General features: G+C 34.9%; 1 protein-coding gene across 1 annotated transcript in view; it reads left to right on the top strand.

Moving 5' to 3' along the window:
* Nucleotides 1-24495, top strand: part of Cdc123 (cell division cycle 123) — a 53166-nt gene that overhangs the window by 12621 nt on the left and 16050 nt on the right. The window contains exons 4-8 of the mRNA XM_046442315.2: nucleotides 43-75; nucleotides 7931-8026; nucleotides 10035-10141; nucleotides 21851-21899; nucleotides 23889-23964. Of these exons, the coding sequence (XP_046298271.1) occupies nucleotides 43-75; nucleotides 7931-8026; nucleotides 10035-10141; nucleotides 21851-21899; nucleotides 23889-23964 (361 nt within the window). The remainder of the gene's footprint in view (nucleotides 1-42; nucleotides 76-7930; nucleotides 8027-10034; nucleotides 10142-21850; nucleotides 21900-23888; nucleotides 23965-24495) is intronic.

The following is a 24495-nucleotide window of genomic DNA, read 5'->3' as shown; positions in this document are numbered from 1 at the left end:
AAAGTTAATGTTGTTTGTTTTTCTGTCCTTTTATCTATGTAGTGGTCAGATGATGAGAACACAGCCACGCTTACGGTAAGAGCAAAGCAGCACCAGCATGGGGACACAGCCTCATACTGTCACCTAAGAGTTACCTCACAGCTCTCCAAATTCCCATGTATTTAACCACTTCAAATACCTTGTTGTCTGTGGGGTATTATTTATTATTCTGAAAAATAATTTGAATCATTTTTGAATAGGCAAACATGGCTTGCCCTCTTTTTCCCTGTGATTACAAAGGAAATATTTAAAGTGCATTATTTGATGCTCTGACTTGTTTCTGTTATACTCTGAAAGAAGGAATTAAGCCAGGCATACACTGAGCTTCACATATTTTGCTGGGCAATAAAATGAAAAATCTATATTTATTTACTCAAGTATATTTAAATGCCATAAATAAATTATAATTTATTTCAAGTGATGAAGTATGTGAGTTAAACCCAAGTTTTATATAAAATTATAGAAGTTGATCAAGCATATTATATAGTCTTTTGGGATAAAAATGCTGCTATAAAATTTAAAATTCAACTTAACATATTTTTATGAAAAAAAAAATTTTTTTTGGTACCAGGGATTGAACTCAGGGGCACTTGACCACTGAGCCACATCCCCAGCCCTATTTTGCATTTTATTTAATTCAGAGACAGGGTCTTACTGAGTTGCTTAGTGTTTTGCTTTTGCTGAGGCTGGCTTTGAACTTGTGATCCTCCTGCCTCAGCCTCCCAAGCTGCTGGGATTATAGGTGTGCGCCACTGCGCCTGGCCAAAAAAAAATATATTTTTTTATACCTTTTTTTTTTAAAGTTATTTTTATGTGGTGCTTAGGATTGAACCCAGGGCCTTGCAAGTACTAGGCAAGTGCTCTCCTGCTAAGCTGCCGCAGTCTGGCTGGGCACAAAATAACCGAGCCACCACAAAAGCCTTGTAGATTCAAACAGCAATTCTTTATTCCAAACTCTCACCGACACTCTACCCACACTTCCCATGAACACCCTGCCTCCACTCGGCTCCACGCACCAATTCTCTCAGAATCCCTTGAGAACTTCACAGGAACTCAAAAGGAGCTGGCACCTGAGGCAGCAGGATCCGCCCTAATCCTGGAGCCACCCTATTCCCAGCAGGATCCACCCTAAACCTGGAGCCTCCCTATTCCCAGCAGGATCTACCCTAATCCCTGAGCAGGGTCACCTTTCAACCCAAAATGCCATGCTTCATTCCTACTTGGCTGTGGCTCTCAGCACTAAGCCACAACCCCAGCATCATGAAAATACTTTAAGAGTATTTTTTAAAGATTAGTAAAGAAAAAAAAAAAAAGAAGAAGAAGAAGAAAGTTTATTTATTTATTTTTGGTGCTAGGGATTGAACCCAGGACATCAAATATATTGAATAGGCGCTCTACCACTGTATATCCATGGCCTGCAAAAATGTATTTCTAAAAATAGATAAATGAAACTCTCTACCTTGAGATAGAAAAGAAAGGCTTTTTAGAAATATATATATATATTTTTAGGCATTGATGGACCTTTATTTATATGTGGTGCTGAGAATCAAACCCAGTGCCTCACACACGCTAGGCAAGTACTCTATCACTGAACTGTACTCCCAGCCCCAAGAAAGGCTTTTTATAAAATTCCTTATAAATAAACATAAAAGCAAAAAGAAAGGAAACTCGTTTTAGGATAGAATATATTGCAATACAACACTAAATAAGAAGATACTTTTGCTTAATGAAAGAGATATAAATAGTGTTCAGAATGCAGAAAAAAAAAAGTGAATATATTTAAAACTGTCATTTCCTTCAGTAGCAGAAGTTTAGCATGCCAGGTATAGAAATAGAAGTTTGTGTTTTATTTACTCTGGATGCCATTTGATTCACTCTCCTTTTATGAAAATTTCACTCAATTCTGTTATGTTATTTTTCTTCTGTACTGAGAGCACAAAATTGAGTTCTGCATGATAATCAAAGATGAATATGATTTGATTTCTGCTATTAGAGGCTTTATAAACCAGTGGGGAAAAATGATATAAAGTAGGGAGTAGATGGAAGAGATGTTGGCTTGAACCATTACAAGTGAGGATATATAGAAGTGCTTAAAAGAATAAACAGTATTTAACCTGGACCTTAAAAAGAGTAAGGATCAATATAATTTAAAAATTACAAATGGATGGGTAATATGGAAATTAATAATACAAGTGTATGTATTTGACTGAGTCTGTTCCTGCTGCTATAACACAATACCGTAGACTAAGTAATTTAGAATAATAGAAATTTGCTTCTCATAGTTAAAGAGACTAGGAAGTCCAAGATCAAGGCACTAGCAGATGTAGTGTCAGGCGAGGGCTTGCTCTTTGCTCCCAGACCTTGTTGCTATATCCTTACATGATACAAGGAGCAAGAGATGGAAAAGTCAGGTAGCTCTCTAAAGCCTCTTTTATGAGGGCATTAATTAAAGGCCCTACCTCCTAATATCACCACAGTGGGGGGGGGGGGTTAAGTCACAACATGAATTTTGGAGTGACGTAAACATTCAAACCAAAGCATTGTGCATGGGTGTATGTTTGTATATTTTTCAAACTCTGTCCACTAATTTGAGCAATAAGTTGTAGAAGCAGTGACATATATCATGAAAGCAGTGAGCACACTTCCTGCTCTGATATTGATTTCTAAATACCATTCTCCAATAAAGGAATTGAAGCTTCTTAGAGAAATTGAGGACTGTGATTAGGAGAGTAATACAAAAAACTAAGGAAATGCTTAAAGAATGATGGGGATGTGACAAAAAGATCTCAGAAGCCAGCTTGAATGGCCCCTCACTAGCTAAAAAGTTGTGCATCATAACAAATAGTGATAGATTATAACCCACTGACTAAAATAAGAATGTAAGATCCCATACTGACATAAATCAGTGATTAAATTAAATAGGTAAGGGGGAAATTTCCCTCCCCCATGGCAGTGCTAATACCCAACAAAGTGAGCTTTTTAGAATTTGTATTGAATAACTGCCCTGTATGTACTTTTTTTTTCTTTTTCTTTCTTTTTTTTTTTATTATTGGTTGTTCAAAACATTACAAAGCTCTTGGCATATCATATTTCATACATTTGATTCAAGTGGGTTGTGAACTCCCATTTTTTCCCCACAGATTGCAGAATCACATTGGTTACACATCCATGTTTTTACATACAGCCATACTAGTGTCTATTGTATTCTGCTGCCTTTCCTATCCTCTACTATCCCCTTTCCCCTCCCCTCCCCTCCCATCTTCTCTCTCTACCCCATCTACTGTAATTCATTTCTCTCCCTTGTTTTTTTTTTTCCCTTTCCCCTCACAACCTCTTATATGTAATTTTGTATGACAATGAGGGTCTCCTTCCATTTCCACGCAATTTCCCTTCTCTCTCCCTTTCCCTCCCACCTCTCGTCTCTGTTTAATGTTAATCTTTTTCTCATGCTCTTCCTCCCTGCTCTGTTCTTAGTTGCTCTCCTTATATCAAAGAAGACATTTGGCATTTGTTTTTTAGGGATTGGCTAGCTTCACTTAGCATAATCTGCTCTAATGCCATCCATTTCCCTGAAAATGTCATGATTTTGTCATTTTTTAGTGCTGAGTAATACTCCATTGTGTATAAATGCCACATTTTTTTTTATCCATTCATCTATTGAAGGGCATCTGGGTTGGTTCCACAGTCTAACTATTGTGAATTGTGCTGCTATGAACATCGATGTGGCAGTATCCCTGTAGTACGCTCTTTTAGGGTCTTCAGGGAATAGTCTGAGAAGGGCAATAGCTGGGTCAAATGGTGGTTCCATTCCCAGCTTTCCCAGGAATCTCCATACTGCTTTCCAAATTGGCTGCACCAATTTGAAGTCCCACCAGCAATGTACAAGAGTACCCTTTTCCCCACATCCTTGCCAGCACTTGTTGTTGTTTGACTTCATAATGGCTGCCAATCTTACTGGAGTGAGATGGTATCTTAGGGTGGTTTTGATTTGCATTTCTCTGACTGCTAGAGATGGTGAGCATTTTTTCATGTACTTGTTGAAAATGTAAAAAAAAATGTCAAAATCATCTGGACATGGTGGCGTATGCCTGTGATCCCAGCAGCCTGGGAGGCTGAGGCAGGAGGATCACAAGTTCAAAGCCAGTCTCAGCAACTTAGCAAGGTCCTATCTCAAAATTAGAAAAGGGGGTGCTGCTGGAGATATGGCTCAGAGATTAAGTGCCCCTGGGTTCAATTCCTGGTACCAAAAAAAAAAAAAAAAGGTTATGAATAGTAAGAACCACAGAGAATATAACTGATGCAGATTCAAAAGTATTAAAGAAGCATGACACCTAAATACGATGCTTGAAGGCAGTCTGAATCCTGGACCTGCCTCCCCCCACCCCCAAAAAAGTTTTGTTTTTTCTTTTGCTATAAAAGACATTATTAGGGTAGCTGGAAAATTTCTTATAAGATCTATAGATTAGGGGCTGGGGTTGTAGCCCCTTGGTAGAGTGCTTGCCTCACATGTTTGATCCTCAGTACCACATAAAAATAAATTAATAAAATAAAGATATTGTACCCATCTACAACTAGAAATATTTTTTAAAAAATCTGTAGATTAGGTTAATGGTATTGTGTCCATGTTAGCTCTCTGATTTGATTGTTTTACTATGTTATGCAAGAAAATGTTAAAACGGCTTTCTAGGAAATATACATTGAAATATTTAGGGGTAAAAAGCTTACTGACTGCAATTTACTCTAAAACAGTGTAGGGAAAATGTAATATGTATGTAAATGTAAATAAATAGATACATTCATAGATAGGAGATGGGATGATAAAGAGGATGTCGTAAAATGGGGAGTCTGGGTGAAGAGTAGGTAGACACTCTTGGTACACTTATGATGTTTCTGAGAGTTTTAAATTATTTAAAAATAAAAAGTTAATGATATATAAAAGTGGCTGGGTTTCACTGGGTTGAATTAGATGGAGTTTGGCAGGGGGAACATTCATGGTGAACACTCTTAATAGAGGAAAAATTTGAGCCAGAACATAGAGTTGGAAAATCCAAAGTATTGTTGACTGGTGAGTTGTCCATTTATATAGGTAAAGCAGTCAATTAAAAATGCGAAAAATAGAGATCAAAACCACAATAGTGAATGTAAAAACATAAGTTGGTAGAGTGCATCCTGGGTTCAATCCCAATGTACCAAAAATATTAAGTTGCTAAAAGTGCACATAGTAAAGGATAGCATATATGTAAAAATTTTAAATGCCACATTTTATAGATAAACACATATATTGTATAAAGTCATAAATGTGGAAGAATTCACCCTGATTTTCTGATGATAGTTGCTTATGGGATATTTAGGATGAATATGATTTTAGAAAGTCCAGTGATATCAGATGAAGAATGTAGAGTTTATCCCACTTCAGTGAGAATTTCCCCCAGGCAAATAACATGTCATGAATGTTTGAAATTGGCTAATTGCAGACTAGCAATGTAGTTCAACAGTAAAACACTTGCCTAATGTGCTCAAGGCCTGGGTTCAATCCCTAGTCCCCCCGCACCCACCCGCAAAAAAAAAAGACCATCTGAGCTGTGTGTTTAAAAAAGATCCTATTAATTAAGTCTTTTTATAGACGATTTTCAGAAAAGAAATCATGATTTCAATACAGATATAAAACTCTGTAACACATTTTAAAGATTTTGTTTAATTTATGAGGGAGCCAGACAGATGTTAACACTATTTTAAAAAAGAACCCAAAGACATATTTATAGATCAAGAATATCAAAATGAACATGTAAATGAGACAAAACTGGTTTTCCTCCCTTTAGAGTGGGAAAGAAGACAATTGAATTTCTTCCAGACAAAACAGAAATTGCATAAACGTAAGAATAAGCTCACATTATTATCAGTTACCTATTATCAAGTTGTAAAATAGCTCATGGACATAGCTAGAATCTGACAATCCAGAGGGTCTTTTATACATATGCTTTTTATAATTTATATTTGTTTAGAATCCTTTTGATGGAATTTCCTCAAGTTGAGTAATTTTGAGGATTTGAGGGAAATGATCACATCCTTTAAAATTCAATACATAAATATAAAGCAATCCTTAGATGTCAAGTTTCATGGGATAGGAAAATTAAATTATTTTGTCTTGAAAGTTGAATGTCTTCATGTTGTAAAATTTGTGTAACTGTTCCACTTTTAGGAAATATTGTTAATGCAGATCTTGGATAATTGGTTTTTATTAGTAAAGATGTAGGGGAACCAGACTAGGAGCTTCAAATTATTGGCTTGACATTAACCATAATTCCTCTTGATGGGGAGAGTTAAGTGGAAATAAAGGACCCTTGATTTAGTTATTCACTTCAAAAGTCTCTCTATACAACTTTAATTTTATGTATCTAAGCTGAAGAAATAGTCTAATGGAAACTAGATGTGGAGACAGTCTATCAAGTAATTAAAAGATATTATTGTTAACAATCTAGAGATCAGATTTACCTGTAGCAAAAAGATAGCTTAATTGGGCCTTAAGCTCTCTCTTCTCTACTCATTAGCCTTTCTAGGGCTGGGGGTATAGCTTAGTGGTAAAGTGGTAGCCTAGCATGTGCAAGGCCCTGGGTTTGATCCCCAGCATTAAACAACAAAAACCAAAATGTTTCTCATTTGGAGAAATATTACCATTAAAAAAAATTATTTCTTTGGTCTGTTTCCAGAGCCTTGTCTATCAGTTTCTTTTCTCTCATGGCTAGGCTAAACTTGGGGATCCACACTAACCATTTCATTTAGTTTTAGAGTATGTAGTTAATTCTAGATCTAATCTAACTTTTTTCCATATGAAAGTTAATTACTGGATTTTTTTCCCAGAACTTACAGATGCGCAATAGGGGGCAGCAACTCCCTGTGTAGGGATATATGAAATTAAATGATTATGTGGAGAATTTATGTTAATATTTTGTGTTCTGTCCCTCCTGAAACCTCCACTTCCAACTCTCTTAATGTTCCTTTTATCTAGTTTGTATCCATGAGTTCCTGTGATAATGAGAGAAAGCTCAAGGCCGGATATACTGGCAATCAAGTTTAAATTCCTGTTCAACAACAGTATTTCAATTTCCTGGTTGAAATGATTACATGAGATATATTTTTTGAACCAACCAGAAAGCAAAGAACATTTTAATTTGACCAAGGTCTGACTTTTGAGTTTTGCTTACATTAAAACTTGTCTGGAAATAGCAGTGTTTAAATACAGTTTACCACATCATTTATTTTTCATTCTTATAAAGCCTTTTGGAGGTGTGTCCAAAGACCTTTTACAGATGGAAAAGCATCTGGCCCTTTAAGTTTGGGGTGTTATTTCTGAGAACTAGAAGATATATACTAGTGACATTCCTGTTACTTCACTTAATAAATCCTGTTTTATGTAGGTATACGGAAAGAACTATTCTTTCATTCTTTTTTTAAAATATTTTTTTAATTGTCAATGGACTTTATTTTATTTTATTTTTTTATTTGTGGTGTTGAGAATTGAACCCAGTGCCCCACACATGCTAGGCAAGCGCTCTACCACTGAGCCACAACCCCACGCCCATTCTTTCCTTCTTAAATTCCAGTTGCCTACTCTGTCTTTTTGGATTTGTGGGGGTTTTTTTGTTTTGTTTTTTAATTTGTGGGTTTTGATTGTTTTGGAAAGTGCCATTTGAGCAATTTGTTATTTTATTTCTCTTTCTGGTAAATATTATTTGATCACTTATTTTATTGAGTTCTGAAATTTGGATGGTAGTTTGTATTCTGCATTCTGTTTTTAATGCCCTAGAGTATATCCTTGAGGTTTTGATCATATTTTCCATGTTCACTGTGATAATACTGACTTGCCTTAATGCTTTCTTCTTTTTCTCTGTAGGCACCAGAATTTCCTGAGTTTGCCACTAAAGTCCAGGAAGCTATCAATTCTCTAGGTGGCAGTGTCTTTCCTAAGCTTAACTGGAGTGCCCCAAGGGTAGGAACACATAAGTAAATCTCTTATTGCTTGAATAGTCTTTGCTTTACTATTTATTTCATTTTATATCCTCAAAGAGAGACTAATTATATTCCTAATTTTAGGGAAAATAGTGTGGAATTTATTTATTATTTTTACCCTGTTCCTGGGTTTGTGATATACTTTATTTTCTGTCAAAAGACAGTTTTGACCTCTTAAGTTGCTGCTTATTCTAGAATTCTGAGGAAGTTCATTCTTTGCCCTTTTAAAAACTTCAGCTATTTAACAGAGAAAGTTTTGTTCATTGTAAAGTAATAATCAGAATGCTACAAGATGTAGAAATAGAGTGGTTTGAAAAATCAACTTGTATTTTCTTATATTTACACTTTATTAAAAAGATTTTTGTAGAAGTTAAGACCCGTGGAAAAATACTCTTTTTTTTAATCCATTAGAAAATAATTTTATGTCATTAAAGCTCATTTAAGAAATTAAAGACTTAACTTGCATTTTCAAAAATCATCTCATGTATCTTTCTCTTTTAAAATGAGTGATGTACTTAATCTAACTTTTATTTTTACTTTATAATTAGTTATATGTGTACACAGTTTAAAATTTTTAAGTAGATACAGAATCTTGCCACAAATAGCAGCAGGTCCTACACCTGTTTTACTTTGTTTCCTCTTCCTTGGAGCAGCCACTTTCAAATATTTTAGTACATTTGTTACTTACCTCTCTTTCCTGACTTTTCAGTTTTAGATATTTATTATTGGCTTCCTACTTGGAAGACTCAGCTCTTTCATCTCCTATCCCCTTTACTTCCTATTTCATATGCTCCTTACAGTTATATCTGATTTTGGTTAGGTCAGCATTCAGTGTTTTTATTTACTATGGTTATGCAAAAAACACATACACATCTGGTATATACTATACTATGATTACTTATGTTTTCTTATTCAATATTTTATCTTCCCTGGAGTTGATAATTGCCTTGTTTATTCAGCTGCACAATTTGCTGTGTATATACTTGTTTCAGTGGAGTTAAAGTGCGTTCAATATTCTATTTTTAGTCAGAAGTTTATCATCTTTTTCATTGGGAGAAATTTTTAAAAAGTTACTTATTGACTGGGTGCAGTGGTGGCACACGTCTGTAATCCCAGAAACTTGGGAAGCGGAGGCAGGAGGACTGTAAGTTCAAAGCCAGTCTCAGCAACTTAGCAAGATGCTAAAAAATAAAAAAGTCTAGGGATGTGACTCTGTGGGAAAGGCCCTCTGGGTTCAATCTCTAGTACCCACCCCCACCCCGCGACAAAAAAGTTATTGTAAAGAAGTTATAATATCGTATATTACAATATACAAAATTATTAAACTCATTTGTAGTTCTCACAGTCAATTTTTCATTTGTACAGCAATATTTTTAATCATTTTTTCCCCACTAAATTGAATTTGGACTTTCCACTTAAGATGGGAAAATTATTTGTGGTTGTTATTTATTTTTTTCTTTTTGTTGTTGTTGTTTATTTTCTTCTACATACCAGTGCTTTCTTACATGTAGTAGAATAGCTTTTTAGTTTTTTGCGATCATTTGTTTCTCAAAAGTATACAGTGCTCCTACTTCTATCTATAAGAAAGGAGTGTTTTTTAAATTACTCAATTATAATATTACCGTTTAGGCATGTTCCACTAAGCTGTGTGCCTGCTCTTCTTCCTTTTTTTTATTCTTGAAGAGTAGCTGGTCAGGCTGTTTCTTTACCATGTTACTCTTTCAGCTGAAGTGTGCTTCTGACATTTCATTTCCCCCTTCTTCCATCATCAGCAAGAAAAGCATTGGAAAGTGCCTGGGCCCCAAGAGGAAATGTGGGGACCACACCAGCTCAGTGATTGTAACTGAGGGTCTGTCCTGCAATGGTCATGCTCTTCCTTGTAAAGGAGTATAATTTGACATTTGACAATATTGCTAAGATCTACTAGACTTTTTTACTACAGCAAGTAACATGGAATTGTACTAAATCACATGTGCTTTATTATTTAGGATGCGTACTGGATAGCAATGAATAGTTCTCTGAAGTGTAAAACCCTCAGTGACATCTTTCTACTTTTCAAGAGTTCTGATTTCATCACTCGTGACTTCACTCAACCGTAAGCATCTCTTTCCCTCAGTATCAGTTATTTCAGTATTTATGCTGATTTTTCTATTGGTAGAACTCCATTAGTTCTAGTACTGCTATAAACAACAGTTTTATATTTCAAAGTCTTTTATGTTCCCAAAACTACCTATCAAAACATACCTTTCTTTTCCTTTTACGGTAAAGACTTATATAGTGGATTTTCCTAAATATAAAGAACTTTCTGTGTATTTGCACATTAAATATTTTAGTACTCTTTTTTTTCCTTGTATAAAACTGATGTTTATCATAGAAAAGCAAAATTAGAAACTGTAGCTAAACAAAAACAGAAAATATAAAAACACTTATGAGGGGCTGGGGTAAGATAGATAGGAAGAGAAACTTAGAAAAATAACTGCCACTTGATGATAGAATAAAAGCACAAACAGCAACTACGGTGTTCTGTATACCTATGATGTTCTGTATACTACAGCGGTAGAGCATTCGCCTAGCACATGTGAGGCCCTGGGTTTGATCCTCAACACCACATAAAAATAAATCAATAAAGATATTGAGTCCAACTACAATTAAAAAATAAATATTAAAAAAAGCACTTAGAATCATTATAATTGGCTCTATATACTTCCAGAGTTTTGTCTATGCATTTATTTATATATAATATTATATATATAAATTTATACATATATAAATTTATTATATGTATAAATTTTTCAAATGGTATCCTATAATTTGTATTGCTTAGTAGGCTAAATTTGCACTTACCAGCATATAGTGACATCTTTGCATGTCTTTAAATACTTAATTCTTCATGACTTTTTATTACCTTAATGATATGTCCCTGAATACCAATGGCGTGATGTGTTTGACCAATCCTTTTCTTCTAAAAAGTTCTGCAGTGGGGCTGGGGATATAGAGCTGTTGGTAGAGTGCTTACTTCGCATGCATAAGGCCCTGAGTTCAATCCCCAGCACCATCAAAAAAAAAAAAAAGTTCTGCAGTGAATATTCTGAAGTTAAATCTTTGGGTGCTTCTCTAATTTTTTCCTTAGTATAAATTTCAAAAGTGGAATTGCAGTTTTCCTTTCTTTGCCAGTCACTCTATAGTTAAAGAACTTGACCTTGCATGATCTGCATCATAGTTATACAGAACACCTGCACTATTGAGTTGTAAGTTGCTTTTATTCTATCATCAAGTGGTAGTTATTTTTCTAAGTTTCTCTTCCTATCTATCTTACACCAGTTATCTCAAACTTCTTTAAACTGGCCTTTAAAATAAAAGATATCTTAAAATCTAGACGCTAAGCAGGAGAACAAAGGTAAAAAATATTGTATATCTGTGCTACTTCTTTCCTACCCGTTCATTCGAGTTTTCCATAATAGTTTACCCCAATTCACATCCTTTTCTGAAAAGGAACTTGGCCTGAATAAATAACTTTGCTTCGTGAACTTTGTTGAATCCGAGTTTTGTAGCTTGGGCATGTAATTATAGTAATATATTAATTAGAGAAAACAAAGTTATGTAACTGTTAATGGGCATGGTTGTCTTGCATACTTATTAAAAAGGATTTTAGGAGCTGGGGGTGTAGCTCAGTAATAATGTGTTAGCATGTGTGAGACCCTGGGTTCAGTCCTCAGCACAGGGTAGGGTTCTTCTTCCAGCCTTCTTCCAGCTGGAAGAAGCAGGCTTTTACCTGCATTGGTATTTCTGGCTTTAAGAATAAAGCATACACACACACACACACATTTGGCACCAGAGATTGAACTCAGGGGCACTTAACCGTTGAGCCACATCCCCAGCCCTTTTTTGTATTTTATTTAGAGACAGGGTCTCACTGAGTTGTTTAGGGCCTCACTAAGTTGCTGAGGCTGGCTTTGAACTCATGATCCTCCTGCCTCAGCTTCTCAAGCCACTGAGATTATAGGCGTGTGCCACCATGCCCAGCCCTGTATTATTTTGACATTTAGTTGTCAGCCTTTTATGGCTGTGTTGGTGCAGATGCTATTAGGAGTTGGTAGTCCTTGTTTACTAATAATTAGTAGCCTTTTCATTTTAGGAGATGCCCTCTGATTAAAAGAAAGTCATGTCTTTCCATTGTAAAGCTTTCTGACAGCCAATGCTTTAAGAGGCCCTGAAATATATTACATTAAAATTACTCTACACTGTTAATTAATCTGGTATGGACTTGTATATACCTTTAGTACTGGTTGTAGCTAGAGTGTGAGAGCCCCTTGCCTTTCCAGAAACCATTATAAATCACTTCTGTTCTGAGGCTGATTGTTTTCTAACTCAGCTTTATAATTTAGAGATCCACTATTTCCACTTAGTCCACTTCTTCCTTTTTGTCTTAATTTGACTGATGTTCCCGTGAATGGTATCCATGAGTTGATTCGCATTTTGTGTTTTTTGACTTTTGTATGGGGAGGAAGTTAGGTCAGCAAGTGAATTTGAGGCCTTGGATTTAGAGTGTTCACCCAGAAAAGGCCATTCTTCTCCGAGTGTAAATAGTTGGGAGTTGGCAGGAACAACTACTGAGCACTGACCTTTTAGACTTTTAGGTGGGTACCACTAATGTGTCACCCTTTTCTAGAAATATTTGTTGGTAGTCAGTTGCATAGCAATTAATAAGCCAGTAGCATAGTAGTAAAAGTTATCATCATATTAAGATTCCTTATTGATAGAACTCATTGAAGATGCACTTTGGGAGCTGAGGCTATAGCTCAGTGGTAGAGTACCTGCTTAGCATGCACAAAGCCCTCGGTTCAATCTCTAGCACTGCAAAAATTTAAAAAAGAAGAACTTTTGACATAAGGCCTTGTCAGAAAGCTCTTAAAAGATTAAAACTCTTAATGTAGTCCGGTTGGTAGAGTGCTTGCCTAGCATATATGAGGAGGCCTTGGGTTCAATTCCCAGCACCACACACACACACAAAAAAAGTGTAATTCTTTAGATCAGATAGAGTTATCTGTGACTTAATCTAACCCTTTTCTTATACAGATTAGAAAACTGAGGATTAAATGTGTCAGTAATTGGCCCAAGGTCCCACAACTGATTTCTTCCACCAAAACCAAAATATAATTTCAATAATCTAATTCTAAAAGTTCTTTGTACTTTCAGTTAATTTACAGATTATTTTCAAAGTGCTTACAATTAAAATACAGAATACAGTATAACTGAATATTATAATATACATATATATGTATATTATACATATATATATATATATATATATACACACATACTATGTATAATATCATATAGTATTACAAAAATAAAATTATTTTGTTTATACTATTTTGAAACTTACCTTAACTAAAAACAAAGATGTGGTCAGGATTGCAAGATAACAAAAGGCCAGCTGAAGATAGCTTATACATATGGGGTTTAAAAGAATATATTATTTGGCCAGAAGTGTGTGTGGTTCAGTAGTAGAGTGCTTGTTTAGCATGCATAAAGCTCTGAGTCCAATAGCCAGCACTGTAAAAAATAAAAATAAATAAATCTGGATAATTAAAAAATATATTATTTACCAAGAAACTTGGAGACTCTGTATTTTTAGAGTTAATTCAGCAGCCCACTAAGGTCACCAGGAAAAGACTTTCAGACTTTCCTCTCTGCCATCCCTGGCTTATTGGCTTGGTGTTTAGGGTTTCACCTGTTGGTCACAAGATTGCTGTCTAAGTTGCAAATATCTATCACATGAAGACATGACAATGTCCATACAAAAAATAGGAAAGATAGGTGTATCTCCTCTGATTAATTTCCTATATGAACAAGTAAAGCACTCCTGGAAGCTTCCCAGGAGACTTCTCTCAGACATCACTGGCCACACAGTTACTTAGCCTAATCAAAGAATTGGCAACAGAAACAGAATGCATGACCATTTAGATGAGGGGTTTTCAAATGTTAGAATGCATCAGAGTCATCAGGAGAGTTTGCCAAAGCACTGATTTCTGGGACCCATTCCTGGAGTTTCTGTTTCAGTACTCCTGGGGTGGGGCCCAGCCATATTATTTCTAATTTGTTCCTGAGTAACATTGATGCTGCTGGTCCAGGTTCATGCCTTAAGGTCTGCTTAGATCAACACATGCATCCCTGGGGTTAGGGAGGTATGTTAGCATAACTGTAACAAAATATCTGAGATAAACAGTTTATAAGGAGGAAAAGTTTACTTTGGCTTCTAGTTTCATTCCATGATTTGTTGGCTGTTTATTTTGGGCTTGTGGCAGCATGGTACACAATGGTAGGAGCACATGGTTGAGGATGCTTGTTCTTATAATGGCAGCCAGGAAACAAAAGAGAAAGGCAGAAAAGAACCAGGATCCTAGTATCCCCTTCAATGGCAAATCCCCAGTGACCTAACTTCCTTCCAGTAGGCCCCATTTACTGAAGGATTCCCCGCCTTCCAGTAACATCATGGACTGGGAACCAAGCCTTTACTACATGGGATTTTTGGGGGACTAGACCATACCAAGAGGTGATCAGGAAGCACAAGTGTTTCCAGTGTCTGGACAATTCACATTCTGTAAGCAAGGTTGGTAATGGGGAACAGCTAGAAAGGGCCAATCATCAGTGTCTGCCAAACTGTAATTTGCTGTAAAATATTAAGTAAGTACAGTTTCATTTTTCCTGTTCCTCAAATTGTTACTCTAGACAAAAAAAAGTAGAGATTTAAATATAACACATATAACATAATCAATCTACATTATCTTTGCTGACTATATTCTTTGTCCAAGTATAAACATTATATTTGATTAAACTGATTGAATCACAAGGCTGCTTTCGACAATTATTTTATTGATTATGTGTCACTTTAGTAAGCCAAAGTAAGGAAAAAACCAAAAAACTGTTATTCCTTTGTCATTTAGAAGAAAAAGCTGAGTGGGTGAAAAACTAAATCCATTCATTGTTTCTGTGATAGTCTCATGACTGAGGAAAAATAGAATTGACCAGAGATCAGGGAATTTCATTTGTCTTAGTAATTTAAACTCAGTTATACTCAATGCAATTTTTAGATTTTTTTCCTTAAGATTATCACAAAACTAGTGATTAAAGTAGTCCTTTATCTTCAGGGGAATATCCCTCCAGTGAGTGCTTGAAATTATAGTTAGTACCAAACACTATAGAGGCTGTGTTTTTTTCCTTTACATACATCCCTATGGTAAACTTTCACCTTTTCATTTAAGAGGAGCACATTATGACTTCTCTTTGGAATATCTGAATTGCCAGCATAGATTTTGCACTTTGGTGTCATTATTAAGTAAGATAGGGGTTACTTGAACATAAGCATTATAATACTGTGACAGTTGACCTGATCACCAAGACAGCTAACCAAGTGACTAACAGGTAGGTGGCATATGTCTACTGGAAACACTGGATAGAGGGATGCCTCATGTTCTGGGCAGGATGGAACAGGACAGCACAAGATTTTATCACACTACTCAGAATGTCACTTAATTTAAAACTTAGGAATTTTTCAGTTCATATTTTTAGAAATGACATGATCACAGGGAACTAGAATTGCAAATGGGAGGGAACCACTATAATCTTGAAGTTCAGCAGCAGTCTGGAGTCATGTATAAGTGGACTATTAGAACCTTGTACCCCATGATTTTTCAAGTCCATTTCTTTAAAAATGATGAAATTATCATAAGATTTAGATAATATCTAAGCCCATAATAAATTAACAGATTATTCTCATATATACTAATTACTCTGATTCTTCTCCTCTGCTCCTACCACACTGGCCCAAATTTGAGAGCAACTCACACCATTGGAATAGGTAATACTGTAAATCACATACATCACCAAGGCTAGAATCTCATCCCTTGTCCAGCATACAGGGCTCATCTTCAAGTGCTTTCCACTAATAGCTTCTCATTTCCCCCTCCATCTACCTTTTTCCTGCAAAATATACTTCTTGATCATAGCATAACCCATCACAGTATATATACATGCGTCCTTCTCATCTTTGTCCTTCTTTCCTTATAGCCTAGTAGAGGACACATTCTACCTTATTTTTCATATTCTGCATTCTCTGTTTTCCTGATAATCCATGCGTCGCAAGTCCCGAAGTTCTGGACATGCATCCTCATCACTGACTATTTACATTTGTCCTCTTCCAAGGTGTGAAGCCTTTGAAATGGCATGATGGATTTCTGTTGATTATAATAATGAAGTTCACAGAAAAAGCATGTCAGTCTCACAACATGTTTAAGACAAGATAAATAAATATGCCTACTTACAGTAAGAGCATTTGGCTGGCAAAAATAGTCTTGTTTAAGTTGAGGGAATAAATTAGGAAGGAACTTGGGTAGAAATAAAAGGAAAAAACATGATACTCCTCATTATGGTTTGGACATGAGGTGTCTTCCAAAATCTCCTCTTAATGCAGGATAAGTGAAATGAATAGATTATGAGAGCTGTAACCTAATCAGTCCATCCTGTTTGATTGGACTGACTGTGTGGTTGGTAACTGTAGGCAGGTGGGGTACAGCTGGAGGAGGGGATCACTGAGAACAGGCTCTAGGAGGATACCTCTTCCCTTCCTTCTCTCTGCTTCCTTATCTCCACCCCCAACCCATGAGCCAAGCAGCTTTTCTCCACTGGGCCTTTTCTCTGCTTCCTTATCTCCACCCCCAACCCATGAGCCAAGCAGCTTTTCTCCACTGGGCCTTTCTCTCATGATGTGCTACCTCACTTTTCCCCAGAGCAAGGAAGTTGGCCATCTATTTAGACTGAGATTTCTGAAATAGCCCCAAATAAATTTTCTTCCTCTAAGTTCTTGCTTCAGGTGTTTTGGTCACAAGGACTTTTAGAAAATCTAACTAAAGCACTCCTCTTAGTCATTAGTAATAACTAAGCTTATTACTTCTAATTTGGGGTTAGACTCTTTTCTTCTTTTTTTTAAAAATTTGAATGTAGAACATTGCTCTCCAAAATTCCTATTAACTAATTTCAAAACATGTTAATAATATTCAGGCATAATTTTGTGGTAGCTCTCATTAAAGTAGACCTTTGAGATTTTGCTTTTGTTTTCTTAAAATAATTTTTTTTTATATCTGGGAGTTCATCTAGTTTATCATTTACATTGTAGATTACATAACATTTATTATTTAACAGTTGTGTTATTTTAGGGATTTCATGACTAGTTAGAGCAACTGTAATTATTCTGCTTAGAATTAGGAGTTTAGAATTAAATGTTGGAGTGTCCTTTTGATGTAGACTATAAATTAGTGACTTTGGTTTTATACTACTTTTTGTTGATGTCATTTTGAAATTTTCAATTAAAGAAATCTTCCTAATTAGTATACTAATTTGTATAATACTACTAACTAATGGAGGAGAACATTTTTAGAAGTGGATTTTTTTTTTAAAGCAAACCCACCTCCCCAAGAATGTAAATGGAATTGAAATATTCACATGCAGCCATTTGCAGTATTTCAGTTGAGCTCCTGAAAATGTTCTTGCTGACCTTTCTATTCAGTTTTAACTAGATGGATCAGCACTTTCCTCTCCTTTCAGGAAGGATACTTGGCCATCTGGCTAATCATCTTAATAAGGTCTTGTGCAATAATCTCTTCTATACCACATATTTTCTGCCTTCTAAAACTAGTCAAGTTTTTAAAACAACAAATGTTAAACCAATTGACCTTTGAAAGTGATGTTATAGGATGATAGAATGCAAATGTGTATGTATTAAAATATATACTTTTTTTTTTGCAGGTGCTGGGGATTGAACCCAGGGCCTCATATGTATTAGGCAAGAGTTCTACCACTGAACTACATTCTCAGCCCATAAAATAAATATTTATTTTTAAGTAGCAGTATGAGGATTAACCAAGTATTGAAATCAATATTTGTAGGAATGTAAAAACATTTTTAAAAATTAGATAATAAAGACCCATGTCTTGGAATTGCTTCTTTTTGTTTTTTTGCTTTAAGGTTCTAATCTACCTTGTTTTAAAAAACCTTTTTCTTTATAGAACAATAGGTTAATAAGAAATTATCCTCATTTATCAGATTTATAAAAATATGGCACCCAGCTGATTAAAATCACATTTCAAAACTTAATATGGTAGGAGTTCTGTAACTACGTTAACCATTAAAACAATGTCATATTATTTTGCCTAAGCTAATTCCTTAATTGTTTCTCTCTTCTTTGTATCATTTAGATACATTTAAATGGAGAAAAATATAGACAATTAGTTTAGTTTTATCTTGATAATGAACTAATGGTTGGTTGGAAACTGTAATATTAAGTTTTAAAGTAAGCTTAAATTGGCTTCATGGGGCTGGAGTTAATAGCTTAGTGGTAGAGCTCATATTTTACATGAAAAAGCCCTTGGTTCAATCCCCAGCACCAAACAAAGAGAAAAGAAAAAGTAAAAGCATTTATAAAAGTATTATAAAAACATTTTTCTTTTATCAATAATTCTTTTACCACACAGTTTTTTGTCCCTACTAAAATAGTATGTGGATTTTTAACACATTATTCACTTAGAATTTTAAAAAGTTTAGTGTCTGATAAGTGGTTAACCAACTACAAAGGCAGTGAAGAAGAGGAGGCCTGATGAATTCTCTGTAAAAAGAACTTTAGAAATCACCTAATTCCATCTCTCATTTTCTGTTAAGGCATCAAGAGCCATCCAGAGACGTTAATTAATTGACTTTTCTGTAAGCCTGTAGATTGGTCTTATCTGAAATGCTTGGGACCAGAAGTGTTTTAGATTTTTTGGAATATTTGCAAATACAAAGACCTCAGGGATGGAACCCACCTTTAAACATTGAATTCATTTATGCTTCATAAACACCTTATACACACAGATAGAAGGTGATTCTCTACAATATTTTTAGTATGCTAGTGTTTTGATTGTGACCTGTCACATGAAGTGAGGTGTGAACCTTTCCACTAGTGATGTCTTATTGGTTCTCATATAGTTTCGGAGTTGGAGCATTTCAGATTTCTGCTTCTTCGATTAGGGATGCTCAAACTGTATGCTAGTAAGGAGCCCAAATTCTTGATTTTGATTTTTGATATTTCTTGGCCAGTGTTTTCTTGGAATGTTTTAATTTTCTTCATGATGTAGTTTATCTAATCCAGAATGTTTTACTTGTCTTCATAGTGGCTGTGTGACCAATCATAATTTTCTTCAATGACAGAAGATGTTACAGCATAGAATTCTGTAAACATTCTTTTTTTATATATTTATTTTTTAGTTGAAGGTAGGACACAATACCTTTATTTTATTTATTTATTTTTATGTGGTGCTGAGGATCGACCCCAGGCCTTTGCTCATGCTAGGCGAGGGCTCTTCTGCTGAGCTACAGCCCCAGCCCCTATAAATATTCATAATGCTTATGATTCTGCTGATCTTGGGGAGAAAGTAGATTTCTTTAAGGATAAAATAATTGTGTTAGTTTTATTAATCTGACAGTTTATGACCTTAACATAAAAATTGATTAACATGAAACAACATATGAGATTAATTTTTACTTAACAAATTTTAAATATATTGAAAGCTAGTTTTCTAATTATAGAGTTTAACTCCTCTGGGTAGCATACTTTTAAATTAGTTTGATTTAAAACAAGGGATTTTTGCTTTTCAGAGAAAAATTAGGTTTTAAAATAGCACCAGCATGTGTTTGAATGTATAAAATCAGAAAATTAATAAGTTGGTATTTTAGAAGATCCGTTTTATATTATGGATTTGGTGAGCAGTAGGTTTTTGTTTTGTTTTGTTTTAATACCTTTATTTTATTTATTTATTTTTATGTGGTGCTGAGGATCTAACCCAGGGCCTTGCATGTGCTAGGCGAGCGCTCTACTGCTGACTCACAACTCCTGCCCCATGTGTGTTTTTTTTTTCAGTATTGACATTGGTTGAGCCTAAAGTCCCATTAGTATTTGTGTTGTTTTTGTTTTGTTCTGGCTCCACCCCCCCCTTAATTTTAGAGTTTTAATAGAACCTTTATCCTTTAGAGAAACAGTACAGCCTGCAGTCTATGATTTAGTGCTGTCTTCCTCACTTCCTTGTTATTGTACCTTTCTGAATCTTGGTATCCTTGTGTGATAACTGTAGATAGTGATAACATTCATGTCCTCATAGGATTATTGGAAGAATTAAATGAGAAAACAAATAAAAAGATTCATGTTGTACCTGGCTCATTAATTGTTCAGTGCATAAAGCCCACTAATAGAGAAAACCTACCGGCATTTTAACAAAACACACTATGTGTAACTTTTTTAGCAATGTAGGTTTTATCAGTCAGTGCCCAATTATTAGTGGTAATAGAAGCTCTGTTCTTAGGATTTCAGCCAATCAAGTAAACTTGTTATTGTTTGTAGTATAAAGCATAATGATTACAGAGTAGTCCCACCTAATCATGTATTCAGGGAAATTAAAAAGCTTCTTCCTTCCTTTCAGTCATACATCAAGTTATATTGATGTGGCCTGAATATCTTTATATATTGATGCCTCTCCTTCTCCACTCCAGCATTGCCTTCATGAGCTCCCATCTCTTACCAGGACTCTTGCAACAAGTCTTTCCACTGGTCTCTTTGCCTCACATTGCCACCCTTTCCCCAAACTATCCAATATTATTTCACCACAGTGACATTCTTAATGCATGAAGGTAATGATCTCCCTTGAATATTTAGACTTTATAGTCTCCCTTTGTCCCTAGGCTGGTGAACTGTACATGGTCTGTACTTCTCCTGTACAAAATTTCTATCCAACTCCATCATTCTTCAATTTCCCTCTTGTATGCTATACCCCACGAGTACAGATGTCCTGCAGTTCTTTGAATACTAGGTGACATTTCTTACTTCCCTCCCTATCTTAGCACATTTCTCTGTGCCTTAAATCTGGACTTCTTCTTGCCTACCTTCCCTCACTCCCCGCACAGCAGATAACCAATTACATCTTCCTTTTTGCTATCAGAGTATTTTATTTTCCCCAGTGTTTTGAAATTGTTTGTCTACTTGTTAGTCCTTTCTCCTTTAGGACTAACCTAGTAAAGTACAAAGGCATATTACTCATTTTAGCATTCCTGGGGCCTAATTGCCTTTAGCATAGATAGATATTTAATAAATGGTATAGATATTGTACATGACACAAGAGTTTTTAGAGACAGAAGCTTAATGGAGGACTGAATAGTTCCATCAAGTATTTTTTAAAATGGTACGTGGGAGAAGGAATAGATTACCTTTATGTAGCTTTAGATGGCAGAAGTAACATTAATGGCAAAGTATAGTAGACTATCTGCTGGCACAGCCAGAGATTAAATGAATGAGAATGTGTGAAATGGCAGCACCATCCTGCATTTATTGAGAATCTGGAGTTAGGCCACTTGAATTATAGACCCAGCTTGGTCACTAAATTTGGACTTTTTTTTGCGTCTTAGTTTCTTTGTCTTTTGATAGAAAAATGGAGATTATACTATATTATACTATTTGTATATTTTGCATTATACTATTTGTATATTTTATAATGATTATAAGAGCTCATAATGTTTTGAGGGTAAATGAGATAACTTCTTTAGGGTGCTTAGGCTAATGCATAACATCAAATAATACATAATACATGTTCATTGGATTTGAATTTGTCTCCTATTTCTGATTGCCTTTAATAAAATCTGACTCTCATGTTAAATATAAGTAACGTATGTATGTAAACTGATACCAGTTTTTAAAAAAATTCAATTGCTGCTTTTCTCTCCAAAGATTTATCCATTGTACTGATGATTCTCCAGATCCTTGTATGGAATATGGGGTAAGAAGCTTTGTTTTTGCCTTAATGACATTGATGATCCTAAATGAAGATGTATTGAAAGTTTCTACTTAACCGAATGGAATTTTTTGGATTGATTTCTATAGAAAAAACTGAGAACCCCTGAATTTTTAAATTTATGAAATGTAGGATACATATGAAAGAATATGTATTATTGGTAGAATATTTATATACCAAATATATATAGCATACATAAACTTATAGAATTTATACTTCCCACCCAGATGAACCTGGTTAAGTTTTTAAACCTGATATGCCAGGAAAATTAAGTTTTTCTTATACACACTTTTAAAATATTGTTCACTCACATCTTAGAAATAATTTTGAAGTAAGAGTGAAAGATAGTGAACAAGACAACTCTTATTAGCTATTTTCACGATGTTAAGCATAGTAAACCTCAATTTTTATTTCATGGTTTCCTAGTTTTGAAAGTGTACACATGTGCAGACACCTGGAATGGGCCATGTTCTTCAGTGCAGCTAATAACTCATTGAGAGTCATGGGTGAATCTGGAACACCCCCACATACACATTTTTTTTTTAAATGTTTTCCATCCCTGGTAGGCTGTCACTTACCATCACTTCTGGTAATTCTTGTATTTGCATTCGCAGAATATAATACTTAACGAAAAATTTGTTAAAGAGACGATGGTTATCTTGCCTACATAATTGCTATACACTTTTATTTGGATTTATAATACCAATTAGAATTAGTATGGTGATTTTTAAAACTTTTCTTCATTGTCTTTTGCTTCTGAATACTTGTATACATGCATGCTCTGAAAATTGCCTACTGGGATGGGGATATAGTTTAGTGGAAGAACACTTGCCTAGCATGTAGGAGGCCCTGGGTTCCATTTCTAGAACCACACACATGTAAAAAAAAGTCTACCTGTTCACTGTATTGAATATTTTTACTCTGTTTCTTAGTGCACTGTAATTGAGATCTTTACACACTACTTGTGTAAGTTTTTTCACCTTATACCATCTGAAAGTATTTCCCATGTTATTATACAGCCTTTTATAACATTATTTGTATTTATGTAATATATTCATATCTGCTATTTTATTGAACAAACATCTGTTAATGAAGCACCTGTTACTGTCTTATTACTTTGTGCTGGGAATAAAAAAATGAGGAAATTTTATTTTTTATTTTTAGCCTTTCCCTGAGGAATAATCTTTGTTGAGACGTTATCATTTATCCCCAAGATGTATTTACCAGAATTTGTTCTTTTATTGCTTTTTAGGGATTATACCATCATCACCTTTCTTGAGGGTGTGTGTGTACTCTCTTTATAAATATTTTGCATTATATGTTAACTTTCTTTAAACTTATAGTGTAAGCATTTTCCCAGGTCATTAATTTTCAAATAACATGATTTTTAGTGGCTGCTTATCTTATACATTTGCTGTTTTACTTGGCAAACAAATTTCTCATGCGGCTGCTAAGTATTATATACAGAAAGATGAGTAAACCTGCTTCCTCACCCTTAGGGAGCTTGCAAGTTAGTGGAGAAGAGAGACTTGTATATTAATTTGATTATTAGACATTGTATGTGTATATATATATATATACACACACACACACCCCTCCTTCCTCCCAGCCCTGAAATTATTTTATTAATATTCCTACAGGGATGGAGAACATGTAAATTACAGAGCAACTTATAGCACAGTGGCAATATGATTTGACTTGGTTATCTATCCTTGCTGTTGGGTATTATGTCAGAACTCTCAGAATGATGTGACAAAGATGGATCTTGTCCTGAAGAGTTTCAGCATAATTTTTCTTTTTTTCTTTCTTTGGAATGATAGACTATAGCCCTTGCCCTCATGTCAAGCTTGTCTTATGGTACTGCTCTTTCCCCCTTTTAAAATCATTTTTTAATAGCAGCTGTTAGGGATAGTCTTGTTAGGAAATTGTCTTAGACCTTGCCTAGTTGTATCACATTTTTTCCTTTGTGTATAGCTTGTTCTCCGAAAATGGTGTGAATTAATTCCTGGAGCTGAGTTCCGATGTTTTGTCAAGGAAAACAAGCTTATTGGTGAGTTCTTTCTATCTTTGAAAGTATTTTTTAAAAGAAGAAAACCATGTTGCCTTAAATATCAGTATTTCTTTTTATGGCTGAATAGTATTCCATAGTGTAAATATGTTAATTTGATTATTAGACATTGTATATAGGTTTTAAAACATCACATTGTACTTCAAAGTATACAATTACTATGTATCAACTAAAAATAAAAAATAAAATCAAAGAGAAGACAAGTTTTTTTAAAAAAATATTTTTAGTTATAGATGGGCAGAATACCTTTGTTTTATTATTTATTTTTATGTGGTGCTGAGGCTCAAACCTCAGGGACTCAGTCGTACTAGGCAAGTGCTCTACCACTGAGCTACAACCCCAGCCCAAAGACAAGCTTTTGATGGAAATACATTTCTAGTAATTACCACAGGGTTATCAGTCAGTTTTAATTTCAGATGCCACCTCTACCCAATTGATACTGACTCTCTGGAATGCTATGCTGACAAGGATCCTGAGCCCATAATCAGTTTCCACAGAAAAAGGTAGTATTGT

Source organism: Marmota monax, unplaced genomic scaffold, assembly GCF_021218885.2.
Source record: "Marmota monax isolate L192 unplaced genomic scaffold, Marmota_monax_Labrador192_F-V1.1 WCK01_AAM20220418_F8-fsc00072, whole genome shotgun sequence".
Classification (NCBI taxonomy): domain Eukaryota; kingdom Metazoa; phylum Chordata; class Mammalia; order Rodentia; family Sciuridae; genus Marmota; species Marmota monax.
Note: the sequence above shows the minus strand (reverse complement) of the source record. Positions and strands in the feature narration are given on the sequence as shown.